Here is a 26,109-nt window from a genome sequence, read left to right on the forward strand (position 1 = left end):
TAATAAGGGTGAGTGAAAATGGGTGAAAAAGCACATTCAAAGCATTCCAGCCAGGCCAAGCCAAAAAAACACAAACAAACCCAAAAAACAAAAACAAAAAAAGACAGTGTTTTGATAAACTCACACACTTACATACACACGCTGTGAGGGTGAGGCACAAACAGCATCTGTGGTTTTTATTTAGTTTGATTTGGGTGAAAACGAGAAAGAAGAGCCCAACTACCTCTGAACACTGGGCCAGGCTCAAAATCAAACACTATCTCACTGGGGACAGAATGGAGGAGGGGACTGGGAGTCCGGGATTGGTATTTCCGAAGGCAGCGCATCAGCTGGTTCATAGGGGCTGTTAGAGAGAAAGAGACGGGCAGGCAGAGACAGGAAGACAGACACACAGAAGAAATGAAAGTCATGGGACATAACTAAGGTGCTTTGACTCCTAGGCATAGATTGTTTATGACTTTGCAGGGGAGAACCCCATATTTCTACTTTTTTTGTTTTTCGTTTTAAAAAAACACACAAAAAAACCAAAAACAAAACCCTGAACAGCATACTTTCAAATGGCAGGGAATTGCTACATATTCTCAGATGCCCAGCAGAGAGCTTATTGACCAGAGTTTTAAAATGACATCATAGTACACAACATTTAAATGTTGGGACAAAATGGGCAAAACTGTTCAAAAGCCACAGCTACCTGGACATACACAATAGTCAAAACGGGCAATATAATTAAACTGGTGGGGTTTGCGGTTTTGATTCACACCTCCGAACTCAAAATTGCAAAGTAGTAGCCAGCTTGTCAGATGGAACCAACAGAAGAAGAAGAAGGAAATCCTGGCTGAAACAAGGTTTGTCTTGGAACACTGAAGTCGTAAATTGCAAATGGGATAAAAAGAAAGGGAGGTGGGGGTGGGACATAAAAGAAGCTATGGAAAGCGAAAAGGCCGGCTGATTAGGGACACATGCTCTCCTGCATTATATGGCAAAGCCCATACTGCGCACTCAAATGATGACGAGCCAAGTCAAAGCCTTAATGTGAAGCCTGGCAGCCAGTTAGCAAATGGAGCTCTAACCCAAACAGGTTTTGCAGCAGCAGCAGCTGCCATAAGCACGTTTGTTACAAGGTGGGGAAAGGATATAAACACACAGCGCTGGCTTTTACTCTCAAGAGTTGGACCCATTCATGAGAAGTCAATTCAAGGCTGCTTTACTTTTTTTACAAAATAAAAAATTCCTTCCAGTAGCACTTTTTTACTGCATGGGAGCATCTTAGCCACCATACCTGTTGTCCTGGATGCATCCAGACTGAGGAGCAGCAGCCAGATGTTTAATTCTGTATTGGCACATCAGCTCCTACGGTGCACCAGATATACACACCACTCCCTTTTAACTAGCTGCCTAGGCAAGCTCCCTCCGCGGCCCAGTTGAGAGTGGCAGTGTGGCCCTGCTGCCCCTGCTTTCTTCCACCCTTGTCGGATGTGGTGCACTCGCGCAAGCACCCAACAGCCCCTCCTTAATGGCAGCTTTGTCACTTCAAGCCCCTCCTTGAGCATGGAGACAGCAGAAGGGATTCTGAAGGCACAACTTTCTTTGGGGCTGTTGCGGGCTCTTCAGACTCCCAAGACCTCCTGCAGAATTTCCTCCGCCTCCTATTCCCCTGTTTCTCTGGCTGCCCCATATCTTCCCCCTCCCCTGGTTGCTGCCACATACATGGCCCAGAACCCAAGAAATCGCTGGCCGTTTACCCTGCATCTTCCTCATCTGTCCAGTCCCTCAGTCTCCTGCCCATCCCTGACATCCATCTTAAATCGGTATAAATATGCAATCGGGAACAAAATCAATCAATCTATAGGAAAAAGCATACCTTGCTCTCAGACAAGGCACATGTGTCATGGCAGAAGGCTTCCTCAACTCTGTCTCTCACAACATAGAAGGGAATGTTTCCTTTAGGCTGTATTTGTAAGGATTGGTTTCAAAAAAAATTATATATTGGAAACATTAAAGCCAGGTGCCCTGTTTATTGGGAGCTTGTTTTAAAAATATATCAAAATATGTGTACATCTGATCTATTCTACTACCAAGAAAGTTATGGATATGCTAAGGACTGTTGCATTCTCAACAGTCACATAGATCAAGCCTTCGTGGTTCTGAATACCATGAGGATTTTTCTAGGATGCTCCCATGTTGTAAAATTAGAGAGGAACAGTGCTCAGTATTCTGCTCACAAATTGTGCTGGCTGACAGGCCCCTAGAGAGTCCTTGTTGTGTAGGTGTTCTGGTTGTATATCAAGATAGATGGGTGGCACGTTTGGCCTTTTTAAGATAAAAGGAAGGTAAAGAAGGATAACTTTACTGAAGGTCAGTTACCTCCTACTATTCCCATCTGATAACCCACTTTAGAAAAAAAAACACAAAAACCACTGGCTACCACTTTGCATGATGTTCTCCCCTCCTCTTCGCCCACAATGAGAGTGAACCACTAAAACTTTTCATCAAACAAACTCAAAGGTCATGGGACAAGCAAGCGCAGCTAAATTTCACTGTTCTGTTTACATTTCTCTCTGTGTCTGTATTTTGCAAAAGAAGGTGGAACAAAGGGGAGGGGGCAAAGCAATGCATTTTTTATGCAAGAGAACAAAATCACTTACCTCCCTCTCCTCGGAACCCTTGATCTCTAATCAACTCCTACAAATCAAAAACAAAGCTGTATGCATCTTATTAATGCATTAATTCAGTTGCTTGTCATAATTACGGTGCTGTAACACAAATATAAGAAATGTCAACTGACAACAGTTGCATAGATAAAGAAGATGTTTCCTCCTGTCCACAAAATGGTCACTTGCCTGCCAATACCTGCCCACGCATAGGGCCATTTGAACTTTGTTGGGTATGGCAAGCTAAATGAATTAGCAAATAGGGTTTAGAAGCAGCGGGGGAAAGACGCCAGAGTCATGTTCTGCTCTAAAAGATAGTCTTAAAATATTGTTCAAAAAGAGCAAGGGAAAATGAAGACTATTGATTGACCCTACAAGGAGAATGATGATAATCAATTAGCAGTGTTAAATAGGCAAGGCGTTAAGTTTATGGACCACTTCCACTACGAACAAATAGCAAGCTTCTGAGTTAATACAGATTCATCAAGCAAAATAGAAGTGGCAACTAATTCTGTTTTGGGATGTCCTAGGAGAATAGCATGAGGTAATACCAATGGATTGCAGGCGCCTGTATGCTCAGGGCTATATTCAACGTCATGCCAGTGGATGTGATGGCCCTTCCTCTCCTCTCACTACCCCCCAAAGCAGATTTTGAGGATGTCCAAGGGGCTGCAGGTAGAAGGAGTGGAAAGGGAAGTCCATTGTGAAACTAGATCACCATGGTTGGCTGTCATCCACAGTAATTTTTAGCTGCTGTGGACCGCACACACAAGATCTCACTACCTACCTTGGACTTTGTATTAGACAAATTTAAATAAGTAGGGACAAAATGTTCCAGTCAAAAATTTGTTCAGGCCATGAACATGCACACAGCATGTATTAGAACACATTAGAACACATTCACCTGTTCCATTTAGTAACAACCACCAAGCTGTAATCAAAGGGTGTGAAATAGTTGGAAATCACATAGTGTGAAATCACATCGTAATTGTTTATTTTTACCCAGCCATGGCAGCCAAGCTGGGAAAGGATTATTTTTTCTGTATTTATCCCTCCCCATTCTGAAGGCTCTGGGTGGGTAACAAACAATAACGTCTCACCCATTTATGTAGTCATGGACACAGTCTGCCAGACTATCACAGGGTTGGCTGTCACTTAAATAGAATATGTGAACTTGCCCATAACACCAATTCCTGATATTATACATGGGGACTGAAAACTCAGGCAGCATGATGTATTAAGATCCATCACTGTGTATGTGAGTTTGATCATCAGAGATAACGCAATGCATGGTTCAGAATCTGCAGCCGATTAACAAATATCCCTTTCCTTCTCCTCCAAAGAGTTCAAGAATGGACACACACACACAGTTAAAAGACAGTCTTAATTCTCTTTCCAACCCTATACACCCACTTGTTCCTCCACCCTTGGAAGAACAGGAGGTAGCGGCAAGAAGGCTCTGCTACATAAGCTGGGAGAAAGGACTTATCCAGGTTATCGAGTCCTATGGCCCATTGTTTGCCCACCCCTTCCTCAAGTAGCATAGCAAAGGAAAAGAAACATTCTGTTTCTAAAAGACCAAGCTTCGGTGGCAACTTACATCAATGTTGACAGGCTCTATAGTATTGATGTGCACGTTGGGGGCAGATGAGGAACGGTCTCGTTGACCAAACTGATTCCGATGGTCTTCGTCTGCTGGTCGGAAAGGCTGGGGTATTGGAATGGATTTTGAAGGAGAAGGACCAGGGAGAACTGATGGGCTGGGAAAGTCAAGGCATACAAAAGGTTAAGGTCTGCCAGGATCCCTAGTTATAGCAGAGAAGATGCAACTGGAACCATCTCCACCCACTTGTATCTATTTGCCCACTGAGATTTATTTTATTTAATTTATATACCACCTGGAGGTCTCAGGGTGGTTCACACAAAAGATCACAATATATAAAATTGAAATAAAAACAACAACCCAATAACCCCCCCCCAAAGAGCCCCATTTTAAAAGGGTATCAATCAGGTCAACCAAAGGCCTGGTTAAAGAGGAACGTTTTTGCCTGGCACCTAAAGGTGTATAATGAAGGTGCCAGGCGAACTTCCTTGGGGAGAGCATTCCACAGATGGGGAGCCACTGCAGAGAAGGCCTGTTCTTGTGTTGCCACCCTTTGGACCTCTTGAGGAGGCGGCACACGAAGGAGGGTCTCAGAAGATGATCTCAGGGTCTGCGTACGTTCATATGGAAAGAGGCGGTCCTTGAGGTGTTGCAGTCCTTTGCCGTTTAAAGGCTTTACAGGTCAAAACCAGCACTTTGAATTGGGCCCCGGAAACTAATTGGTAGCCAGTGCAATCGGACCAGGATTGGTGTAATATGCTCAAACCGTCTTGTTCCAGTGAGCAACCCGGCTGCTTAATTCTGCACTAGCTGAAGTTTCCAAGCAGTCTTCAGAGGCAGCCCTACGTATAATATACTGCAGTAATATATTGTGTGGCTCTTCCATGCCCCCTGTCATCTTCTGAGGTAAGCCTGGCCTCAGCATCTGACAATTTGGGCAGCTGCCAAGATCTGGTGGGTGCTGATCCTGGCACAAGATTGTCCCTACCCACTTTTCTGCCCACCCAACATCCTAGGATCAGTTTTTATATTGCTTGGGGCAAGGCTAAGACATCCACAGTCTGGAGTGATTCTGTACCAGAGCATTGCAAATCTAAAATGGTGGGCACACCATGGCTGTCTGCGCTTCAGACAACTGCTACAAATCCTGCCCCAACCCTGGTTGATATCACAGAATTCGGAACTGGCTTCCTTGGTTGGCTTCTCTTCACCTGTATTTTGTCCTTGGCTGAAGACCAAATCTGTGGCTTTCTACTACTTTAAATGCTTTGTAAGAACTTTGTTTTGTTACTTCTTTTTTCCCACAGGCTTCAGCTAGTAAGACAACTGTGATTGTTCCTGGACTGGGGGGCAGCATAACCACAGCAGTTCAGGCATCAGTAGCTTAAAGATAGGACTACTACAATGCCACTCTGCTGGGGCTTCCCTTGTGCTCAGTCTGGAAAACAGCAAGTTAGTGCAACATGTTGCAGTACAATCACTTATAGGAGTGAGTGTCAGCAGATTATACCTGTGCTCAAAGATCTGCACTAGTTGCCAGTTCACCACTGGTCCAAGTTCAAGGTGTTACCATTGGCATATAAAGCCCTTAACAGGTTGGGACCAGTTTACTTCAGGTATAACTCTGATGCGCAGAACTTGCACTTCTAAAAGTGCATCACAATCTTCGTTCTACATTTGTCAAGAGTCAGGCCTTTAGTGCTTGGAAACACCTTGCCAACTGATATTAGGCAAGCCTCATCACTGTAGTCTTTCAGACATCTACTTTAAAAGTTTCTGTTTTTATTCAAGTACATGCTTGGTTACAGGTTCTGTTGTATTTCATTGTTTTTAGCAGTTTTTAAATGTTTCAAATATGTTGTTGTTGTTTTTAAGCCACATTTTTATTTCAGAGATGTTTGCTGCCCTGGGCTCCAATGGGTGGAAGGGTGGGACATAAATTTGATAAAGACAATAAATAAAAGAATTATTTTTTACTCTTGAGTGTGCCTTTTTATAAATTGTTTTACTGATTATTTAGGCGAGACAACTTCAGACTTCTTTGGGAATGGAAAAGTAAGATAGAAATTTACCTCAAAATAATTCTACAAACACACACACACCACCATTCATGGTGTCCAAAATGACGAACCAGAAAGATGAATGATGGCATCAGCCCTGCACCTCAAATATGGACCCTACTAGGGTACATGCAAAATGTTAAGTAAAGAGATAGTTGCAAAAGGTTTGTATGAGAGGGCAGGCCTTTCACATACAGAAGTACATACCTAAGCTAAACACTGTGAAGTGCTAACCAGTTTTCTGTGGTGTCCGGATCTGGAATTGAGGTTAACTAAAACCAGAAATAAATGCTTCCAAAATTGTCCTCCTGGCTAAGGAGGAGGAGACGGCAGAGGTGAATCATTCCTGAACTTCCCAGTGGTTCATGCGTGTCATGTTAAACTGTGATTTGTGAACACAGCCACTGTGTCAGGGGAGCAATCTACTCACAAACAAAACTTGGGAAGGAAAAGCACTCAAGCTCCACTTTGGGCCAATGTAGAATGCTACAATAGCAACCTCCCAACAACTTCTGCTTATACAAATCAGATCCCCTTGAAAGAAAGAGAGGTTTCTCATGCCAAAGCTGACCTTTGTTGAGCAAACTGTTTAAGCTGAAGCATCTAGAGCAAGCAGTAAACAGCAGTACTGTAACCGAGGCCAGAACAAACAGACGAGTAAGGATGAATAAATGCTTCACAAAGTTTTCCTTATTATCATCGTTATTTTCTTAAGCCCTTGTATAAAAATCACTTAATTTCTATTCATTATATTGATATAAATGGGTGTAGACACCCAGTTCCCCTCCCCCTGAATCCCAAGCCTCCCTTTCAGAAACTACAAACCCACATTATTATTAGAACAGCAGGATTTAAGAGCATACCCAGGCGAATCTGAGGGGGCCACTGAAGTGTATGATCCGGATACTGGGGTCGTCTCTAAGGAGGCCTCCTCTTGCGGTATTGGGTGATGTTCAAAGAACTTGGAGACAAACAGCAAACTGTGAGGCAAAAACAGAGAAAAACCTAACTTGGGCAAGACCCAGAAGTTTCACAATGTAAAACGTATGAGGAAGAAAACATCATAGGTTAAATTACATGTTTCCAAGAGAAAATACGTTGAAAGGTGACACTACAGTTTTGTAACAGTTAAGCAGGAATGTCAAATCTCAGCGACTTGAAACATTTTATTTAGATCAGTTCTTAGCATTGTAATATAATGGCAGGACACTTCTGTGAGGTCTAAGCTGTGTCTTGCTTTTCCATGCATTGGGTGCAATGCTACACTTCCAACAGGGATTTTGCTATAGAAAAAGGGGGGCTAAATATTTATGGCTAAATAAGAACATCCTCAAAGCAGTCGACTGCAATCTCTTGAATAACTCATCCGGATTTTCACTGTTGCTAGGCCAAAAAGAGAGACTTTGTGGGTTACCCTACAGTCAGTATCCAACAAAAGGTAGAAAATCTTTTGTGAAATGGTATTATAGATGGGGCAGAAAAACTGCTACTCAAAGTTTTGTTTTCCAACTTGGCAGCAACAAAACAAGTAGTCAGTTACTTTATGAGGATAATTTGATTTCATTTAGTCTATAGTCAGGTACAAGAGTTTACATATGAATATGATGAATAATCCTTCCCCTTTGCGACCGAAGTATAGTAGCTGAACTGGTTTTTAAAGCTTGTATTTTATTTTATTCTTTAAGAAATCAAAACCCCGTGAGGTCTCCCACCACACTTTTACTGCCTTAGACTCCTTTCTTGAACTTTTGCTAAAGATAATCCTAGTTCACACAGAAAGCTTCAAAGGACAATCAACGGCTTGGTCCTATTGTTCCAGCAAAGAAAAACAGTGGCTATGGTGTAAAGGGCAGACACCCTACCGCATAACTTGGCCTACACGGTATTTAAAGCACAGGCACATTATACTGCGATAACTGTGACTGTCAGACTGTGTAGGTCATGCTTAAAGCTTTCATTTATGGGCTCTCTGGAGCACAGGGCATGCTAGTCACATTTGCCTAATTTTGTGGGAGAGGCAGCCTAGGTGGAGAGATATCCCCTTTGCATACAAAGGATGCCACCGCGGCAATATCAGTACAATACACTCGTGTGCTGTTGTGAGCGCTTATGTGTGCAGATTCAGGGAAAGAGCATTTAAACTGCAGAGGAGTTTTGATTACTTACTCAAGCTGATCATAATTCACGCACATCAACGGCACCTCTGTACTACAACGCTGGTGAAATTTGTACCCACAGGTCTGACAGCGGAACCCCTGGAAAAGCAGCTTTCGACAGAAGTCGCAGAATGCTAAAGTGAAGAACGTCTTTCGTACCTACGCCATCAAGAAAGCAGGCATGAGAAACAAGGCCGTCTCGCGCCCGCTAAAACTGCAATGTCATCTCGTCAGAAAAGGGCCGATTCAAGCTCCTTTTAAGTTAGATCGAAGGTATTACTCTAAAACCCTATGACCGAAAAGAGAGCTGTAATCCTGACAAACGGTTTGCTAATTTAACTAACAGAAGAACCCCCACAGTTCTATTGTGTGCTATAATAATTTAGTGCATATTAAGTGCAATAGAAATCCTCTAATACACATTTGTGTTTACAAAGCAGTAACTCAATTTTTATTGATGTCAGGAGATCTGCCCCTTCTTGTTTTGCGCCTGCCTTCATGCAACTTTACATTTCACGTTTCTATGGCAATTTTACCAAGAAACAGTTTATGAAAGAAAATGGCTCCTGAGTTTTCAAACAGAGAACCATCACACATGCAAGGTAACCTAGTGAGACCTGTCTTCTTTCTGGAGCAGTTTGTGAAGAGTAGGTAAAGGTAAAGGTAAAGGGACCCCTGACCATTAGGTCCAGTCGTAGCGGACTCTGGAGTTGTGGCACTCATCTCGCTTTACTGGCCAAGGGAGTCGGCTTACAGCTTCTGAGTCATGTGGCCAGCTTGACTAAGCCGCTTCCGGCGAACCAGAGCAGCGCATGGAAACGCCATTTACTTTCCCGCCGGAGTGGTACCTATTTATCTACTTGCACTATGACGTGCTTTCGAACTGCTAGGTTGGCAGGAGCTGGGACCGAACAACAGGAGCTCACCCCATCGCAGGGATTCGAACCGCCGACCTTCTGATCGGCAAGCCCTAGGCTCTGTTGCTTAACCCACAGCGCCACCCGCGTCCCTTGTGAAGAGGTCCATGTAAATGATATAATACCATACCAGGCAAAGCCTCCCCATTTCTAGCTACACAAGGGGAAGGAGGAGCTCCCTGCTCTTGCAGAATTCCACCTACCAGAGCTGGCAACTAAAACTTGCACATTTGCCAAGTTCTATCTAAGCTCCGGGCAATGTTATTGTGTTTTTATCAAACAATAAAATGAGGATGCATTTCTTTTAAAAATCATTATAGCTGAAGTACTCAAGTAGAAAAGTTATATCAAAGGTTTAGAGATCTGCACATTTTATTTAGCAGAATCTGAAAAGATTTAAAATTGGTAGAATGCGAAAGGCAGGTTAGGTAGCAATGTCTACTTAAAGCAAATAAAACAGACAAAATTCTTTAAGAGGATGCTATCCAGAGCATTTTTATGCAACTATCCTCCTTGGGTTCCAGTGAATGAAACAAAAATTAAGTACCAAAGCTGTATTTTTAAGAAGGCCTCTCCATATAATAAACCTAAGACAGAGACGTCCTTTGGTGAAAAAGCCATCCAGATAATTTGCTTCCACCACATTCCACTTAAATTGTCATTCCTTAGGTCAGGTTGTCTCTCAGCGCTGGCATCACTGATGCGACCAGCACAACTCTGTAACAGGTTTATTAGTTGCCTGCTGGTGTGCAGCAAGCAGGAGATCACCAAACACATTCTTTTCATAACACAATAATATACAACAAGCAGATTTTTGCTGCTCTTTCATGCTCCGGTGTATTTAAAAATCTGGTTCACATAGGCATTTTATTAAATTCCCCATGAGAATGCTGCTATTTCTAAAGAGCCACACTTTATTTAATGACAAGTAAATTGCTCTCAATCATGGACAATTTACATAATTCTTCCTGCAATTATGGCTTCAGCCTTGAGATTACAATGATATGAAAGCAGACTGCATGATTAAAATAAGCATGCAAAATGAACTAAAGGTCATCTCGTCCAGATCCTACTTTTAAAACAAGATTCTAAATACATTTGGGCCATTGATTTACCCTCATCATACAGATTACGCTTATAGTCTCACCATTATTCACCTAGAAGTACTGTAGATTCATCTGGAGGTAGAACCTCAACTCAGCAATAAGTACAACGTTGCATACAATTCACCCCAATCTGCATTTCACAATGTGGCTTAACCAGGCTTGTAAGAAGATACTTGTCTGCTTGCCTGTGGTGAGTGAGAATTGCCTCTAGGAGACTAAGAAGACAAACTTGTATATGGGGGGAAAAGTTTTTTTTTTAATATACTGAGTTTGCTGAAATGTACAAATGGCTATCAGGTGTGTACACATGTAAGAAGGTGGCTGTAGCGAAGGGGAAATGTGTCGTATAAAACACGAATATTCTACTCAAAAGCAGCAGCTGTCTATGCCCATGGCACAGCAATTTATTCTGTGAAAACAATTTTTTAATTTATTTCATTTATATATTGCCCTCCAGCAGAGAATTCCAAGGCAGTTTACAGTAAAAAACACAAAAATACATAACTATTTAAAAGGCCATAGACCGTTTAATTAGCCAAAATCCTGGGAGAAGAGGAATGTTTTCCCTGGCACCTAAAGATACATAATGAAGGCATTGGCGAGCTTCCCTGGGGAGAGCATTCCAGAAACGGGGAGCCACTGCAGAAAAGGCCCATTCTTGTGCTTTTCAGAATGCAATAAAACCAGATGCAACACCAGCAGGTGTTATAGAAAAATACTTACAAAGTTGTGTGTCGTAAGAGGTACATTCTCCAAGACTTCCACATGCAGTTCTTCGCCAGTGAGCCAGGAAATGTCTGTATCCCAGCCAATGGGCTTTTTCTCCCTGCAGTGCAAATGATATGGGGAGCAGGTGGAGGACAGTAGTTCAGATTTGTTTTTAGGCCTTCCATTGTTAGAAGCTTCAGATGGCAAGACGTTAGAATGGATTTATCACAATTAACTGTGCGGTAAATTACAAGATAGAGACTTAACTCTCCCACAATTCAGATCTCAAGATCTAATGCAGGAATGAAGAACTTTTTGCCCTGCAGATGTTATGGCTACAGCTCCCATCCCACTTGCTGATGGTCATGTTGGATAGGGCTGCTAGAAGCTGGAGACCAACAACATCTGGAGGGCCACAAGTCTCCCATCCCTGATACACAGCATTAAGGAATGGATGGCTCTTGAGCTCCACAACCTAAAGTAAATCTCACTGCTTTGCTAGGTAAAGAATATTTCTCGGGTATTTGCCTCCACTATTTAAAAAGTCTACAAAAAGTTTAGTTAATGAGAAGGGCACAGTTTATACAGAAAAACCGAAGGGAAGCAACTGGGAAGCTGCTAACTATCTAATATATATTTTCTGAAGTTGTTTGTATGCATTAGGACACCTCTTAAGATGTCATAACCAAATATTGAATGATAATTTGTGAGATCAAGAAGCAGGTTTTCTCCTATGTTTCGATACAAACGGGTACTGTTTTGAATGAAGATGGTGGACTGAACCTTTCAAAACTGCACATATGTTTTTGGTTTCTTAGAAACCCTGAGAAACACCAGGTACAAGGCTGCTAGTATACAAGAGAGAGCACTGTGAGCAAATCTACTAGCAGGAACAAAGAAAAGGATTCTCTCCCACCCTCAACCCACAACCACTGCTAAGGGGCATAGAGTGAGATTTTGCCTATGCTTTGGAAAACAATTTGTTTAAAATATGAAGTGAATTTTTTTTATCTTGATTATTCATGCACTTAAAACACCCAGAAAGAATCACTTTAGCAATCATTCCCTCTTCAACTCCTACCCCAAACCATACTACATGCAAACCATACCCATCCTGTATTCGGTAAACTGCACAGCACTCTGGGATGAGACCTCTCATCATCAAAGCTTTCTTTAAACTGTCACGGACTGTAACTCCACATCTTGCTGGAACCTGCGAAATCAAAACCAAACCATTAGCACTACTTCAGCTTAATGTATTTCTGAAGCCTTAAAAGCATGCTGCAGTTTACAAGTGGATCCATGTGAGCATCTACTTCAGAGGTCCGGCTCTGAGCGCCCCCAACATCAAATAAAGAGAGATGGCAACCAGAAAGAGAAAGAGAAAGAGAGAGGGGCTTCTCAGTTGTGAAATATCCTCCCTAGCAAGACTCACCTGGTTGTTTTGGGCACCAGATAATGTATTTTTAAAAATTCTCCTAGCAGTCTAAAAACTGTGATTTTAAAGTTTTGAATTGTAACCCGCTGTTTGCATGCTGATGATTTTTGGCCATGCTGTGAATCTGTCTTGTCTTGAAAGGTTTTGTAAATCATGCAGAGATGGGCAGCCTCAATCAATGCTGTAAATAAATAAAAGCTCTACTGAACCTGACTGGCTGGTGTTCAATGGTATACTGCCTCTAAATATGGACCATCCATCTAGCTATCACAGCTGTTGATAGACCCTTCACAAATTAGTCTAAACCAGGGATGAGAACCTGTGGTCCTCTGTATGTTTTTGGTCAACAACAATGCCTGTCACCCCGAACATTGCCTCTGCTGGCTGGGGCTGACGAGAGTTGGAGGTGAGCAACATCCGGAGGGTCACAGTGGATCCGGTGGATTCATGTTTCCATTGGGTAATACATGAAGGAATGCTTCTCTAACTCCTGCCCTGCCCTTTGGTGTGGGCTGAGTTTAGCTGCTGCCTTAAAACTGCCAGGAAAAGAGGATGAGTCCTCCCCACCTGACCCCCATTATAATATTTTTTATTATTACTACTACTACTATTATTATTATTGTATACACTGCTTTTCCCCCTGGTGGGACTCAAGGTGGCTTACAGATAAAAACAAGAACTGCTAAAAACATAGAAAAGCCAATCATTATGGGTTGAGTGAGTTCTAGTTGATGCCCCACTCATCTTTGTTTCCAACAAGGAAGGACTAAGGGACTTCCAGCTACTTAATGCCTCAGAAGTTCTTAGTGGTGCTGCTGCCTCATACAGCACTAGGGAAAACCAAGTACAACGGCAGTATATGACTTCTGAACAATCCTGGCTTCATCTGGTCTCCATCTGGTCACCATTTCTGTTCCTCTACCAGATCTGAGTACAGTGGTACCTTGGTTTCCGAATGGCTTAGCTGTCGAACAAATCAGCTCCCGAACGCCGCAAACCCAGACGTTAAGTGTTCCAGTTTGCAAACGTTTTTCAGAAGCCAAACGTCCAATGCGGCGTCTGCTTAAGTGCAGGAAGCACCTGCAGCCAATCAGAAGCCGCACCTTGGTTTTCGAACAGTTTGGGAATCGAATAGACTCCTGGAACAGATTAAGTTTGAGAACCAAGGTACCACTGTATTCTATTTTCAGACTCTTTTTTTTTTAATGCTTAAGAGCGCCTTTGGGGGTTATAAAGTGGGATATAAGTATTTCACAATAAATAAATGAATACTGTAAATGAATGTTATTGGTCATAAATACAATTTTTCCGAAGTTCTTTGCCTCTTCCCAATGTGCACCCATGAAGTAAAGTTGTACGGTTGACATTTAATGTGACTATTTTCAAATTCCTTTCAGGTAAGCTCACACTGCCCTCTCTTCTTCTTAAGTCATGAAGGGACAGCAGAACAGTTTATACCCAAGTACTGACAACTGTTGTTAAGAAGGAGCCTGGTCACCACTGGCAACTGGAAGCTGTCCTCAGGTAACCATGTGGTGACTCAGAGCCCCTTATTTATAGCACATTCCCAAGAAGTACAACACTTTTTAAAAAAAAGTCATCTAAACATGGTCATTTCTGCATTGATTGGCCTCTGCAATTACTCATCTTAGTCAGCGCCCAGTCAGAGGCCTCTTGCAAAGCCTTGCGCAAGAGAGTACTCCTGCTTGTATGCTTTCCGTGCCTAATAAATACTCAATAAATTAAGCTACGTTAGCAGATTGTTAGGCTTGACACATGTTTCTTCAGAAGGAGATCTCATCTCTTCCTGTTTATATTTTCCTTGTTCCGAGCTTGAGTCAGAGCTAAGTGTTCATGTGCTCATTGGCTAGTTGCATCTTCTTAAGCAGCAGCATCTCTGAACTATGTTATTAAGAGGAAACAGTCTCAAAATTGCCTTTGTATGAAGTCTGAGAAGTATGCAAAATTAACCATCTTTACATTTATGTCCTGTTGGTGCACATGGGGCTCCCAGGCAGTCACTGATCCAGGCCCAGATCTACATTGCTTTAAGAAAAGTGGTGGCCTCACATGCCTTCAGACTATATACTGGACTATTCCATTAGAGAATGAGGAGCTTGAGTAATGCTTAGAGGCCATCTCGTCCTTCTTGGGCTTAGCCCTGGCACTTAAAAATAAAGGCTTGGGCCTAAATTCTAGCAAACCCCAGCTCAACATAAAGAAGGGAGGAGGCATGTATCCTTGCAAAGCGCTGCACAGCTTTCTTGTAAATAGGTGCCTGCCAGTTTAGGCAAAAAGAAATTTGTTTGGTCTTTGGCCAATTAGAATCTGAAGGCAAGTGAGGAAAGAAAAGCTCCTCTGATTCCCCCCCCCCCTGTATTTTTCTTTGTGCTGCTTCAAAGAAACATCATGGGGTTTCTTTCTTAAAAAGTTCCCATCTTTTAGGCTTTTTCTAAATGCTATTTTGCAATCCCAGAAGAGGTCTTTTTTAAACATACACAGCAACAACAGTGTTTTCTTAAGCCTGAGGCCAGAATTCCCCGCATCAAAGCCATTTTAAAATTTAAATATGGCAGGATAGTAACTTGCAAGGCTACATTTACTTCATCATTCCATCAATATGCCCTTTTGGACTGATATGCTCTGATGAATTTCGACCAACTCTCACCCAGTATCTGGTGCAATCTCCTGCTGACTACAACCATCTTTAGAGGAGGAAAACTAGAGATGGAAATATGTGGTTGAGATAATATGCCCTCTTCAATTCCCCCATTCTCTGATGCCTAAACCGCACAGTAGCATGCGCTAACTGCAAACCTCATGGGGAGAGGTTCCTGGCCTGCAAATTCACCAATCTGAGAGGATCTCAAAATTAAGGCTTCAATTCTATGTATATTTACAAGGAAGTAAGTGCTCGTGAAATTTGTAGGACTCTCTTCCAAGTAAAACACGCATAGGATCCAGCTGTAAGAAGTTTATTTAGGATGCACAGGTCCAATGTAAGAGAAATTTCTCCAGTCCGGTGGGCTTTCAGAAATCTACCGCTGGGAGAGGATTGCATACATATACTGGGCAAGGCAAGTAAAGTGTGGAGCACATGCTGCAGATTATCACCCATCCTGCACAGGACAGTTAACAAATTCAAAGGATGGAGGAAGCTTCGGCTACTTGAGACAGCTTCTGTGGGGCTGTCTTGAATATGTACATTCCACACCCTCTGTTTACATTCATCCAAACCAGGTTGCGTATGCACCAGAAAAGGCACACTACAGTGGTACCTCTGATTACGAACTTAATTCGTTCTGGAGGTCCGTTCTTAACCTGAAACCATTCTTAACCTGAGGTACCACTTTAGCTAATGGGGCCTTCTGCTGCCGCCACTGTGTGATTTCTGTTCTCATCTTGAGGTAAAGTTCTTAACCCGAGGTACGACTTCCGGGTTAGCGGAGCCTGTAACCCGAAGTGTTTGTAACCCGAGGTACCACTGTACCTTAGAAAGCTAGAAAATCAAAATTGGGTCCTAGAAAATAGATTCCTATAGCAAAACAGGACTCTTCTTCACAGACTTCCCTCAGAGATAGATAACCATCCTGTGTTCCATTTGCTCTGTTCTTACCACCCGCCCCTTGCAAATTCATGATTCAGCTGCTACAACAACGGCCAGCTGGTCACCCCCTCGGAGGAGGGAATCCTGGCTTGGGACCAGCAGCAAGAGTAGGGATATATGCAATATTAAAGAGGCAGCACGACAGGGGTTGATGCATGTGCTTTTTCCCTTATGAACTATATTCCCCAAAGCTTTTTCTATGCTGAAGTGTTAGATCTATTACATAGTGCAATTACACAGCAACCTCAGCTCACCCTGTGTAGCCAGCTGTAATTTCTTTGGGCACATGTGTTTTAATTAACGTAACGTAGGAGACCAACTTTCCTCATTGCCTTATTTTTTTTTAAAAAAAGGCACTTTGTGTTATGACAGTGTGCTGCTCAGAAGCTTTTGAAGCACATCTGCAATTAGATAGAAGTTCAGGAGATGTACAGAAGCTGTAGTGTGTGATAGTTGCCTAGTCAAATCTCAGAAGTCAGAGACAGATCTGAGCAAGATTCCCAGGGACTGGAAAACAAGGTTTTGATTCCCCAGATAACACTTCCCACAACCAGCAAAATATTTCCTGCAGGAGCAGCTAAGAGCCATACAGGCTCTTAGATGCATAAAGTGACTTCTGCAAACAAATCTTGCTCAACTTTCTTAATCTCCCTATTAGGATACTTCTCATATTTAAAAGCAATATATTCTTGAAAGCAGGTTAGGTTACTAAGGCAATCCACAAAGCCTCTTTGCCATAACCTATCTATTAAAAAATGAAACCGGAAAAAGAAAGCGAAGCATATTGTTTAAAAGAAGAGACACTTGATATTAAATTAGAAATATTTTTTAAAAATCTACTATGTAGGAATGAATGAACTACTGAGAATTAAAACCAACAGGTGTCAAACCAGTCAAAATGGGGTTTCAACCCTGTGATCACATAGCTGGGAGTAACTATCACTGAACTCAGCCTTAATTTTGAGCAGACATATATTAGATTGCATATTAAGATTGCTAAGTAACACTGGTTTCACTAAGCGCAGAAGACTGCAGCCTTAGACATACACAATATTGCAGTTAAGCACATGCTTAAATCTCTCTCACTGAAAGCAATCAGAACTAAAAGTCCTTTGGCTTCACTAAGTTTTACCCTATAACTGAAATTAAACTCTAAGTGGCCCTAAACTCAATTTCCTTTCCCCCCAGCCATGCCCCTTCTATTTTGCTCCTTCATTTTTGTCTTGTCTCCGCTCTTAAAATACCACTGTTTTCCTTGTCTGAACCATTGGTAATTACAGTTTCAGCTTGTCACCTCACATCTTTTATGTAGCCTGCCCCCCCCAAAAGGAAGCACGTCTTCACTCTTCTCTCATTCCTAGCCTTCATGGTCTCCTTGGCAACAATAAGCCTTAAATGTGCACTAGAAAATTTCTAGAAAGGGGGATGGATTAGCAATGTGCATTCTCTGTGTACCAAAATCAGGTCCAGTGTCAAAGTCTAGGATCTTTTTTAAAAAAGCCCACAGTATTTTATTTTGTGCAAATGACTCTCCCCCGCCACCCATGACCCTAGAAGGATAACCCTGTTCAATCCACCTTACCACAGTGGTACATTGAAAGTCAAACGGAATCTGTTCTGGAAGTCTATACGACTTCCAAAGCGTTTGGAAACCAAGGCTCGGCTTCTGATTGGCTGCAGGAAGATCCTGCAGCCAATCGAAAGCCGCTGAAGCTGCATCGGGCATTCGAGTTCCAAAGAACGTTCACAAACCGGAACGCTTGCTTCCGGGTTTGCGGCATTCAAGAGCCAAAACGTTTGAAACGCAAGGCATTCATCAACCAAGGTACAACTGTATACCCGTCTTACTTGCTCTGTTAAAAGTTCACCTGTGTCCAGGAACCTCTCTCCTTCTTCCGACTCCCTCGCACTATACTGCACCCTATTGTCTAAAACAATTTCCTGTGCGCTATGCAAAAGCTCATCTCCCCACCAAACTTCAAGAATTCTCCAACACTGGTGAGCCCTTCCCTGCCCAATTCTTACTGCCTGTCTACGCATTTGCTTTCCATGTTCCTCCTCCATTTGACTTTCTTGGGCTCCTTGAGAAGAAGCATGGGCTGCAAAGCTGCTCTGTTTGCAGAAAGGCCCCATGTGCTGGGAGGAAGGGAGTTTGCTGGGCCAGCATTCTCCTCTCGTTTGCCACTCAGCGATGACAGCTTCAGCCACAAGGCCCCCAATTCCTCATTTCTGCTCCTGGCAGGCATGGCGCACATAAGTGGAACTTCGGGCACTTCATGCGCTAAAGGGAGGAGCAGATGGCTTCAGGTTCTTCTGTGCCATCGTGTACTGCTGTGCACAACATGGCTGCAGTCCAACTACCCAGCCCATTGCGCGTGGAGAGCGCGAACACATTCCAAAACATTTCTACATTCCGTACAGCATGTGGCACAAACTTGGCATTGAAAACCATTGAACAGAAGTAATCCCCCCCACTCTCATAAAAGAGGTTGCGTCTCACAAGAACAACAGCAGCAAAATAATCCTGTGTTGCAACTCTTCAATTGCATTTGTAGTCAAGCTCTGCATTCAGGATCCCTCAAATAAAACACTTTGCTTACTCCACTACTTAGTGTATCATGCTGTGGCAGTGGCGTGGCGTGGGGGGTGCAGGGGGGGCCGGCCGCACCGGGCACAACATCTGGGGGTTAGGGTTAGGGGGCGCAAATCCACGGGTTAGGGGGTGCAAATTACTTGCCTTGCCCCGGGTGCTGACAACCCACGCTACGCCACTGTGCTGTGGCAACGTATAAGACAGGGGTTATCAACCTAGTCCCTGCCGCCCAGTAGTGGGCATTTCAGGATTCTAGGTGGGCGGTAGGGGGTTCTACGACACAAGCTGAATCCTCCTTCCATCGAGCCCTGGTGGGCGGTAAGGAAATTTTACCATCAAGAAAGAAGCATTAGTGGGCGGTAGGTCTAAAAAGGTTGACTACCCCCGGTATAAGGATTATACTATACCTTTCTTTGTTTTCCCCTTGTTTTAAATAATATGCTTTCCTTTGAGAAGGGGACAGAAAGTAAATTTCTGACAGATGTGCTTACCACTGTCCTCTGTTTGTTGGGTAGGAAGACTCTAACAGTAGGCTTCTGTGGAGATTTAGGGTTATTCCGTGACAAATCTGTAGGGTTCTGATAAACTGAGAGGGAAGAAGGTGCTACAGAGAGACTAGAAGATGACGATGATGTGACGGTATCTGTTGAAGCTGAACTGGAGACAGAGAAATCAGTTCCATTGCCCATGGATTCCAGTAATTGCTGCTCCCTCTGTTGCAGTGCATCTAACTTGCTGGTGTACTCTTCGTAGGCCTTTAGAAGGAAAAAGTTAATTTAAAACAGTGATAACCTGGATGTACACTTTTGAGATATTTATAGCCTCTTAAGCACTGTGAATACGATCACTGGGACAGTACCCAACCCAACCTTCCAAAGAACGCATTCAGGGATGATTTATGACCAGTGCTTTTTTTCAGGGGCACTAAAGGGTATGCAGTACCGGCACCTCATTTTTGTTCCTGTTAAAAAGTGTGGCACTTACTGTAACAACTTCATTGTGAGTGCCAGCACTTATTTTTCTAGGGGAAAAAAGCAGAGTTTCTAACAAAGAAGGAAATGGTGGAACAAATATTATTCATTCAACAACCGTTCTAGTACTAAGCCTCTGCCCCCACACTGTCCATACATGTGTCACGATAACCTTCAAGGGAAATTCCATAAAGGATCATGAATACACAGCTCTACCTCTTCTTTGCAGCAGAACTACATGCTAACAAGGCATCGTAATATAACTCAAGGCTGGAGAGAGGTTTGCAATGAGGAATTAATGGGAGGTTGGGGGAAGAGTTCAGAAATTTAGAGACTGAGAGAAGTGACAGGAATATGAATATCTAAAAGAGAGTTATGTCCAAATAAATTTACAGCAGAATTTGACTTTGTACATATATTTTAAATGTGGTATTTTCATTCTAATACAGGATTCTCTCCCCATTCTTCTTTTCATGAAAATGTTGTCATCCTGCATCCAAGTATGTATGCATGCTCAGGTTTCTCTGAAATAACAAGCATGCTGGAATGCATAAGGGAGCACAGAACTGATGCAGTAATTAAGAAAGACAATTACATCAGAAGCAGAATGGCAAGCTATTATGGCCATTTTGTCAATATTCCTTTCACTTTTTTCCATGTTCTTCTTTTTGGCTTGAGATGCATTTTGCAAAATGTTCATGCAATGTTTTAACCCAGTTTCAAGACCAAGTTTAGAAACTTTCCACAACACTTCAAATCTAAAATCAGAGGGGCCATTTCTATGGGTTGGTATGTTTACCAGCAACCAGCCAGAGTCTGCCTGTACAGCTCATTCTAGCTCATCCCTCTGGAGTGAAGGGCCTTAAACCTGGACTGTTACATCAATGGCCAGAGACCAGGAGAAACTGTCAGAAACACTAAAGGGATATTCAGAATTGTAGGTGCAGTATCTTCTGGTTCCTGGCTGTTGACCACAATCACAAACCCAGTGGCTTATACAAAATACAAGGAGACAGGCCTAGTGAGTTACTGTAATCTTATACTGATTTTGTTGAAGAAGAAATTGCTTTATGCTAAAGCGGGACATCAGACAACTCAAGAAAATAAAAACAGTACAGTATCTCAGGCGTAATTGCAAAAAAAGGCTTGTGCATGCCTAAAATGGCTAACCTAAGGGTTGTTTCTGGTTTTCTAATAGGTGGAAAGAAAAGATATGTTTTTGAGTATTGCTTGTGCAGACAGGACAACACATAGGGTTGTACTGAATGTAACAAAGTTCTATGCTCACAAAACAGAGGGTAGGATCCAATTAAGTACTTCTCTTAGCACAAGAACTTCCACTTGCATAATGCAACTTTCCCTGCCTCTCCTCTCCACACCGCCTCTGGGTGGCTGCAGGTAAATCCCAGAACAGATGATTTGGGGGGGCGGCGGAAATGAAGTTCCATTGCGCAGCCAAAAATCCTTGCACTAGTGGGACTACTTCCTTAGGTAACACTCAGAACCACCCCTCCCCAAGTCCACTTTAGAGGGTTGAGTAAACCCCCCAGAGCATATCTGACTCTTTGGGCAGCCTGTCTGACAGTCCAGGAAAGTTCTCACTGGAGCATATTATTGAATAACAATCCCACCCCCACCCCCCTGCAAACAAACATTACAATGGTTCAGATCAGACACTCCTCGCAACCATTGTTTGAAAGACCATAAATAAGCCACCCACTCACATGTGCCATGCTTCCCTCTCACAGCTTCTTTCTCCTTAAGCTGTTCAACACTAACCACAGTTTGCAGAAATGTTTAACTCAACAAACTTGTCCTCAAAACCAGAAACAGAAACCATGGTCTGCTGATTCAAATGTCAGAACAAACTATGACTGATGCTAAAGAGGACATGCAGAAGAGAAAAACCTCATGTGAAAGGGGAGGGCGGAACATGCGGCACATATTCAATCCTTTTAGCCACTGATTTAGTGGACTCTCTCTCTCTCTCTCTCTCTCTCTCTCTCTCTCTCTCTCTCTCTGTGTGTGTGTGTGAGAGAGAGAGAGAGAGAGAGAGAGATTCCATTTCTTCATTGCTGGAAACATGCCCCACTGGAGTTTTTTCTTTCTTTAAAGACTGAAGAAAATCAAACACTATTTGAGATTATGTTATCAATCCTAACCCTGCACAACCATCCAGAAAGTGCTGCAGAGTTGTCCACTTCTGAGACATAATATGAAATAGCCTTTTGAATGTTTAAATAGATTATGTGTACTACTTCACCCTTGTCAGCTTTCATTGTCACTTGCTTAAAGGAGATAATCAGATTTGTTAAGCATGACCTCTCCTTTACAGAGCTAGGCAAAGTCCTTTTAAGCAGGCAGTACCTGTACAACGGTGATCTTCAGCTACAATGAGGACTGTGTGACAATGGATTTAAATCCCACCGCCCAAGATGTTCTTATAACAAGGTGTGTCAATTTTTCACAAAGCAGGTGATATTTGTGTGTGTGTGTGTGTGTGTGTGTGTGTGTAAATGTTAAGCAAAACTACATTAAGAAATACTTTAAACAACTAAAAACATTTCCTAGTCTCTTACTCAATAGATACATTATTCCATAACCAGATATGGAACACCTGCAACTCAGCACTTACCTCCAGGTATATAGAAGGTGGATTATGCTCCCCTCCAAACTTGTCCAGCAGGGCTTCTATGTGTTCTTGTGTTAATTTAATCATTTGTTTTATATTCCACACCTAAAAATAAACAGGCATATGTTTTAAAAAAAAAGCCTGAACAAGCACGGTGGAAAGTTTTAAGCCCATAGTTGATACACTTCAGAGAAATATTGAAGGTCAGTTCACCTTTGATACAGTCAGCACTCCTCTCTGCTGGCAAAGGTGCCGGTCTACCTGTACCTACTGGTACAACATGACACATGCAACACTCAATTCACATCATCGACCCTGCCTTCCGCTGGCTAGCAGAAATGAATCCAGCAAAGAACTACAGGCTGTGGAGTGCGGGTCTGTGAACACCCACCACAGAGCACACAAAATGAATGTGTGACAGGTGGCCCATGTGCAAACTTGTCAAAATAACACACAAACCTGTGAACACATCCCAGAGATTCCCAGTAAGATATCATTAAAAGTTTACACTACTCCGGTACTAAGCATGAAACTATTTATAGAAGACGCACAAGGGTAACAGTAACAGTTAGCCAAAAGTCAACACCTAAGAATTTAAATACTTCCTCCTGTAAAAAAAAAAAAAAAAAGCTACAATACATTTATCACCTCCAGACTTAGCCATCTGTCTGTGGAAAACAGTGCTAGTCAGCTTCACCCAGGAACCAACATGACTGCTTGAAAAGATTTTCCCCTCTTCAACCGTAACCAAAATCGAAGCATTCTTACACTGCGAAATTCTACATCGAGTTTATGTTGCAGAATTAAATTATGAAGGCTTGGGTTCTTTAGACAGGGCATTGGCGAGACCCCTAAGTACTCTTCCCTCACAAATAATGCAGTATGAATTCAATTCTATAAAGCTGCTTTCTCCATGCAAGTTACAAGGATCTAGATATTTATACTGCAAACCCCATGAATTCATTGTTGAACTTCATAGTGAAATGTTGGCAAGACCTAAGGAAGGCTGTTATGTAATGTTGTGAACGAGTCAATTTTTAAGGCAAGGCTCAATGGGCACAAATCATACTTAGAGAAGCAAGAATGCTATGAAACCAGTGGGTGATCATTTAAATCTTCAGGAACACGTTAGAGTTGCAGACCTAAGAGTTACCATTCTTAGGATGCATGGAATGTAAAACAATGGAACAGGAGTTTATAAAGAAATTTGACCGTACAGTATTAACAAATGGCTTAAAAAAGAATATGATTTATTTTTCCACTATTAGAATTCCACATAACTTAACACTATTACCTGTCACTCTAAGAACTTTATAAAGTTTACTCTTAGGTCAGCTTTTAACTAACTTTTCCATGTTACTTTCAGTTCCAACGCATTAACTGTCACCATCAAAGGTTTAAGGCATTTTATAATAAAAAGCTTCTGAAAAGTTAATCTCAGATGCACCCTTCTATGTATTATAACATGTGAGAAGATTACACCTACAGGCCTACACGTGAGGTGCTAACCTCAAGTGTTACCTTTGGTGAGGGAACATCTGTTCCTGCTTCATAAAAATACAACTACTAACGAGGTAAGTGTGTGAAAAGGTATCAATACTAATATAGAACAAAGCTTTGATTTATAAAGCTACTTCCTGTGTTTCTAAAATCAGGTGGTAAGACATGGGAGCCAAAGCAGGACCACTGAGAAACAAGAGGAAGGCATCAGCACACCCTGGTTTGGAAGGTGTGCTGAGCATCCTGGGGTTTGAAGAAGTAGAAAAACTCTTAAAACAAAAACAAAAACTAAGAGGGTGAGCTCAGTGAGGACTGGGCATGCTCAGCAGCCATGAAATGGCAAGTATGAGCTGCAAAATGAAGTGGAAAACTAAGAGAGGGGAGGTAGATATCGGAGGATATGACTAGCAGAGGACACAACATATACAGCAGCACTTCTGTTAAATGACAATGATATGTTTAAAAGTTTTGTTGCAAATCCAACTTGTACCATTTAAAAAGCTGGTGTCTTTTAACTCCCCATTCTAAAAAACAGAAACAAGAAAACTGGTCTTACAATGGTTGATGAAGATGCTCAAACTCACTATCGACAAAGGGAGAGGACAGCCGGTAAGACTGAGCCTCTGCACATTCTTATTCTTTGCACCTGGCATGAAGAGGGTTTTCTGGACTGCCCACAGCAATCATGACAGGACACCAATGCCTTAGCTCTCTACGGCTTTGTGGGTAGAATATGCAAGTGCTGACATAACACATGCACACCCCACAACAGAATGCAGAACACCACTATGCTTATAAACTCAGAAGTAAGTCCCATTGAAACTCATGTATTTTGCATCCGCTGAAGTTTTCACATTCCAAAAGCAGTCCCTTGTAGAGTGTGTTACAGTAACTCAACATGACATAAATGTCTGAGAATCTCACAAGCCTGCTGCCTTTTTTGGGAAGGGGCAAAATTGGCACATCAGCATACACTCCAGGGCATATATCCAGGAGCACCAGATTTTTCAAGTGAGCACAACTCCTTCTCAACATAAACTAGAACCTTTCTACTGGATCAGCACTTTTGCAGCACTAGAACACTTTTGTCATGTCTGGATTAAGTCCCAATTCCATTACAAACCTGAACTGTTTCACGGACAACTACAAAAAATTATTTTCTGTGGACCAACTAGGCTTCCTTCAAACAAATGGGTCAGAAATTCTGAATGCAAGTATTTCAATTACAGCAACTAGAAAAACACAATATAAACATCTACAATAAAAACATAATCACCACTTACCGCATTTTCTTATAGAATTATAAGTAAGTAATCACTTTTAAGAGATCAATTAAAATCAGTGGCCACCATTCTTAGGAAGCATTCACGGAGCAGATTCACAAGTGAATACTATCAGTTGCGTACCTCTAATCCTCCCTTCCAAAATTGGGTCAATTTAAAAGTGATCAAAAGTGTTAGTATTCATATATGTTCTGTTCTCTGTATTAAAATGTAGAGCCAGTGAGTGATACAGCTCATCTATTTTTTTCTTATGGTGAACTAGCTTATATTTCTAACTGATAAGATTGATTTTAAACCTGAACAAAATTGAATTGTTCAGAGTCTGCAAACTGAGACTTTTTTTTTATTAAGCACTGTCCAACTCTTTCACTAGTAAAGAAGACTTTCCCTGTCTGCTATCGCTGCATAAACATGTACATCATAACAATACATCTTTATTATTATTATTATTTACTACACCTCTGCAATTAATTGGGAAAATATGCAGGGACTTTCCCACCCCCCCCCAGCGACGTTGATTATAGTAACCTTGCATTTCTTTCCAAAAAATCCTACATTACCTTTTCAAGCTGAGTTGGCAAACTATGTCATTTTCAATTTACAACTTTCCTAGAGTGCCCGAACATTCTTCAGGTTGCTTGCAGGCAGTTTATCAATCTTCAATACTTGCCTGTTTGCACCCATTGATCCATTTCCAGTTGCACTCTCTTTTAGGCATCAAAAGTAACCACAACACCCAGGCTGCCTGAACAATTTATAACCCACTAAATTGAATGAAGTCTACCAGCTCTGCATAGCAGCTTAGTGGGGGCAGAGGCCTTAATAAGCAAAGCCTGGCTTTGGTGGTACAGAAAAAGGGGAATATGGCAACCACTCGACAGGCC

At 42.2% G+C, this 26,109-nt stretch overlaps 1 protein-coding gene across 2 annotated transcripts in view; it reads right to left on the reverse strand.

The window, feature by feature from the left end:
* Positions 1-26,109, reverse strand: part of BRAF (B-Raf proto-oncogene, serine/threonine kinase) — a 52,144-nt gene that overhangs the window by 21,371 nt on the left and 4,664 nt on the right. The window contains exons 2-10 of one of the 2 annotated variants that reach the window (XM_081926939.1): positions 22,446-22,547; positions 19,331-19,594; positions 12,311-12,414; positions 11,217-11,319; positions 8,481-8,629; positions 7,178-7,294; positions 4,252-4,411; positions 2,646-2,682; positions 224-343 (exon numbers count right to left, since the gene is read on the reverse strand). In XM_081926939.1, coding sequence (XP_081783065.1) covers positions 224-343; positions 2,646-2,682; positions 4,252-4,411; positions 7,178-7,294; positions 8,481-8,629; positions 11,217-11,319; positions 12,311-12,414; positions 19,331-19,594; positions 22,446-22,547 — 1,156 coding nt within the window. The remainder of the gene's footprint in view (positions 1-223; positions 344-2,645; positions 2,683-4,251; positions 4,412-7,177; positions 7,295-8,480; positions 8,630-11,216; positions 11,320-12,310; positions 12,415-19,330; positions 19,595-22,445; positions 22,548-26,109) is intronic. The other variant, XM_081926940.1, reaches the window with a different exon arrangement.

This window comes from Podarcis melisellensis, assembly GCF_964234715.1.
Source record: "Podarcis melisellensis genome assembly, chromosome: 10".
NCBI lineage: Eukaryota > Metazoa > Chordata > Lepidosauria > Squamata > Lacertidae > Podarcis > Podarcis melisellensis.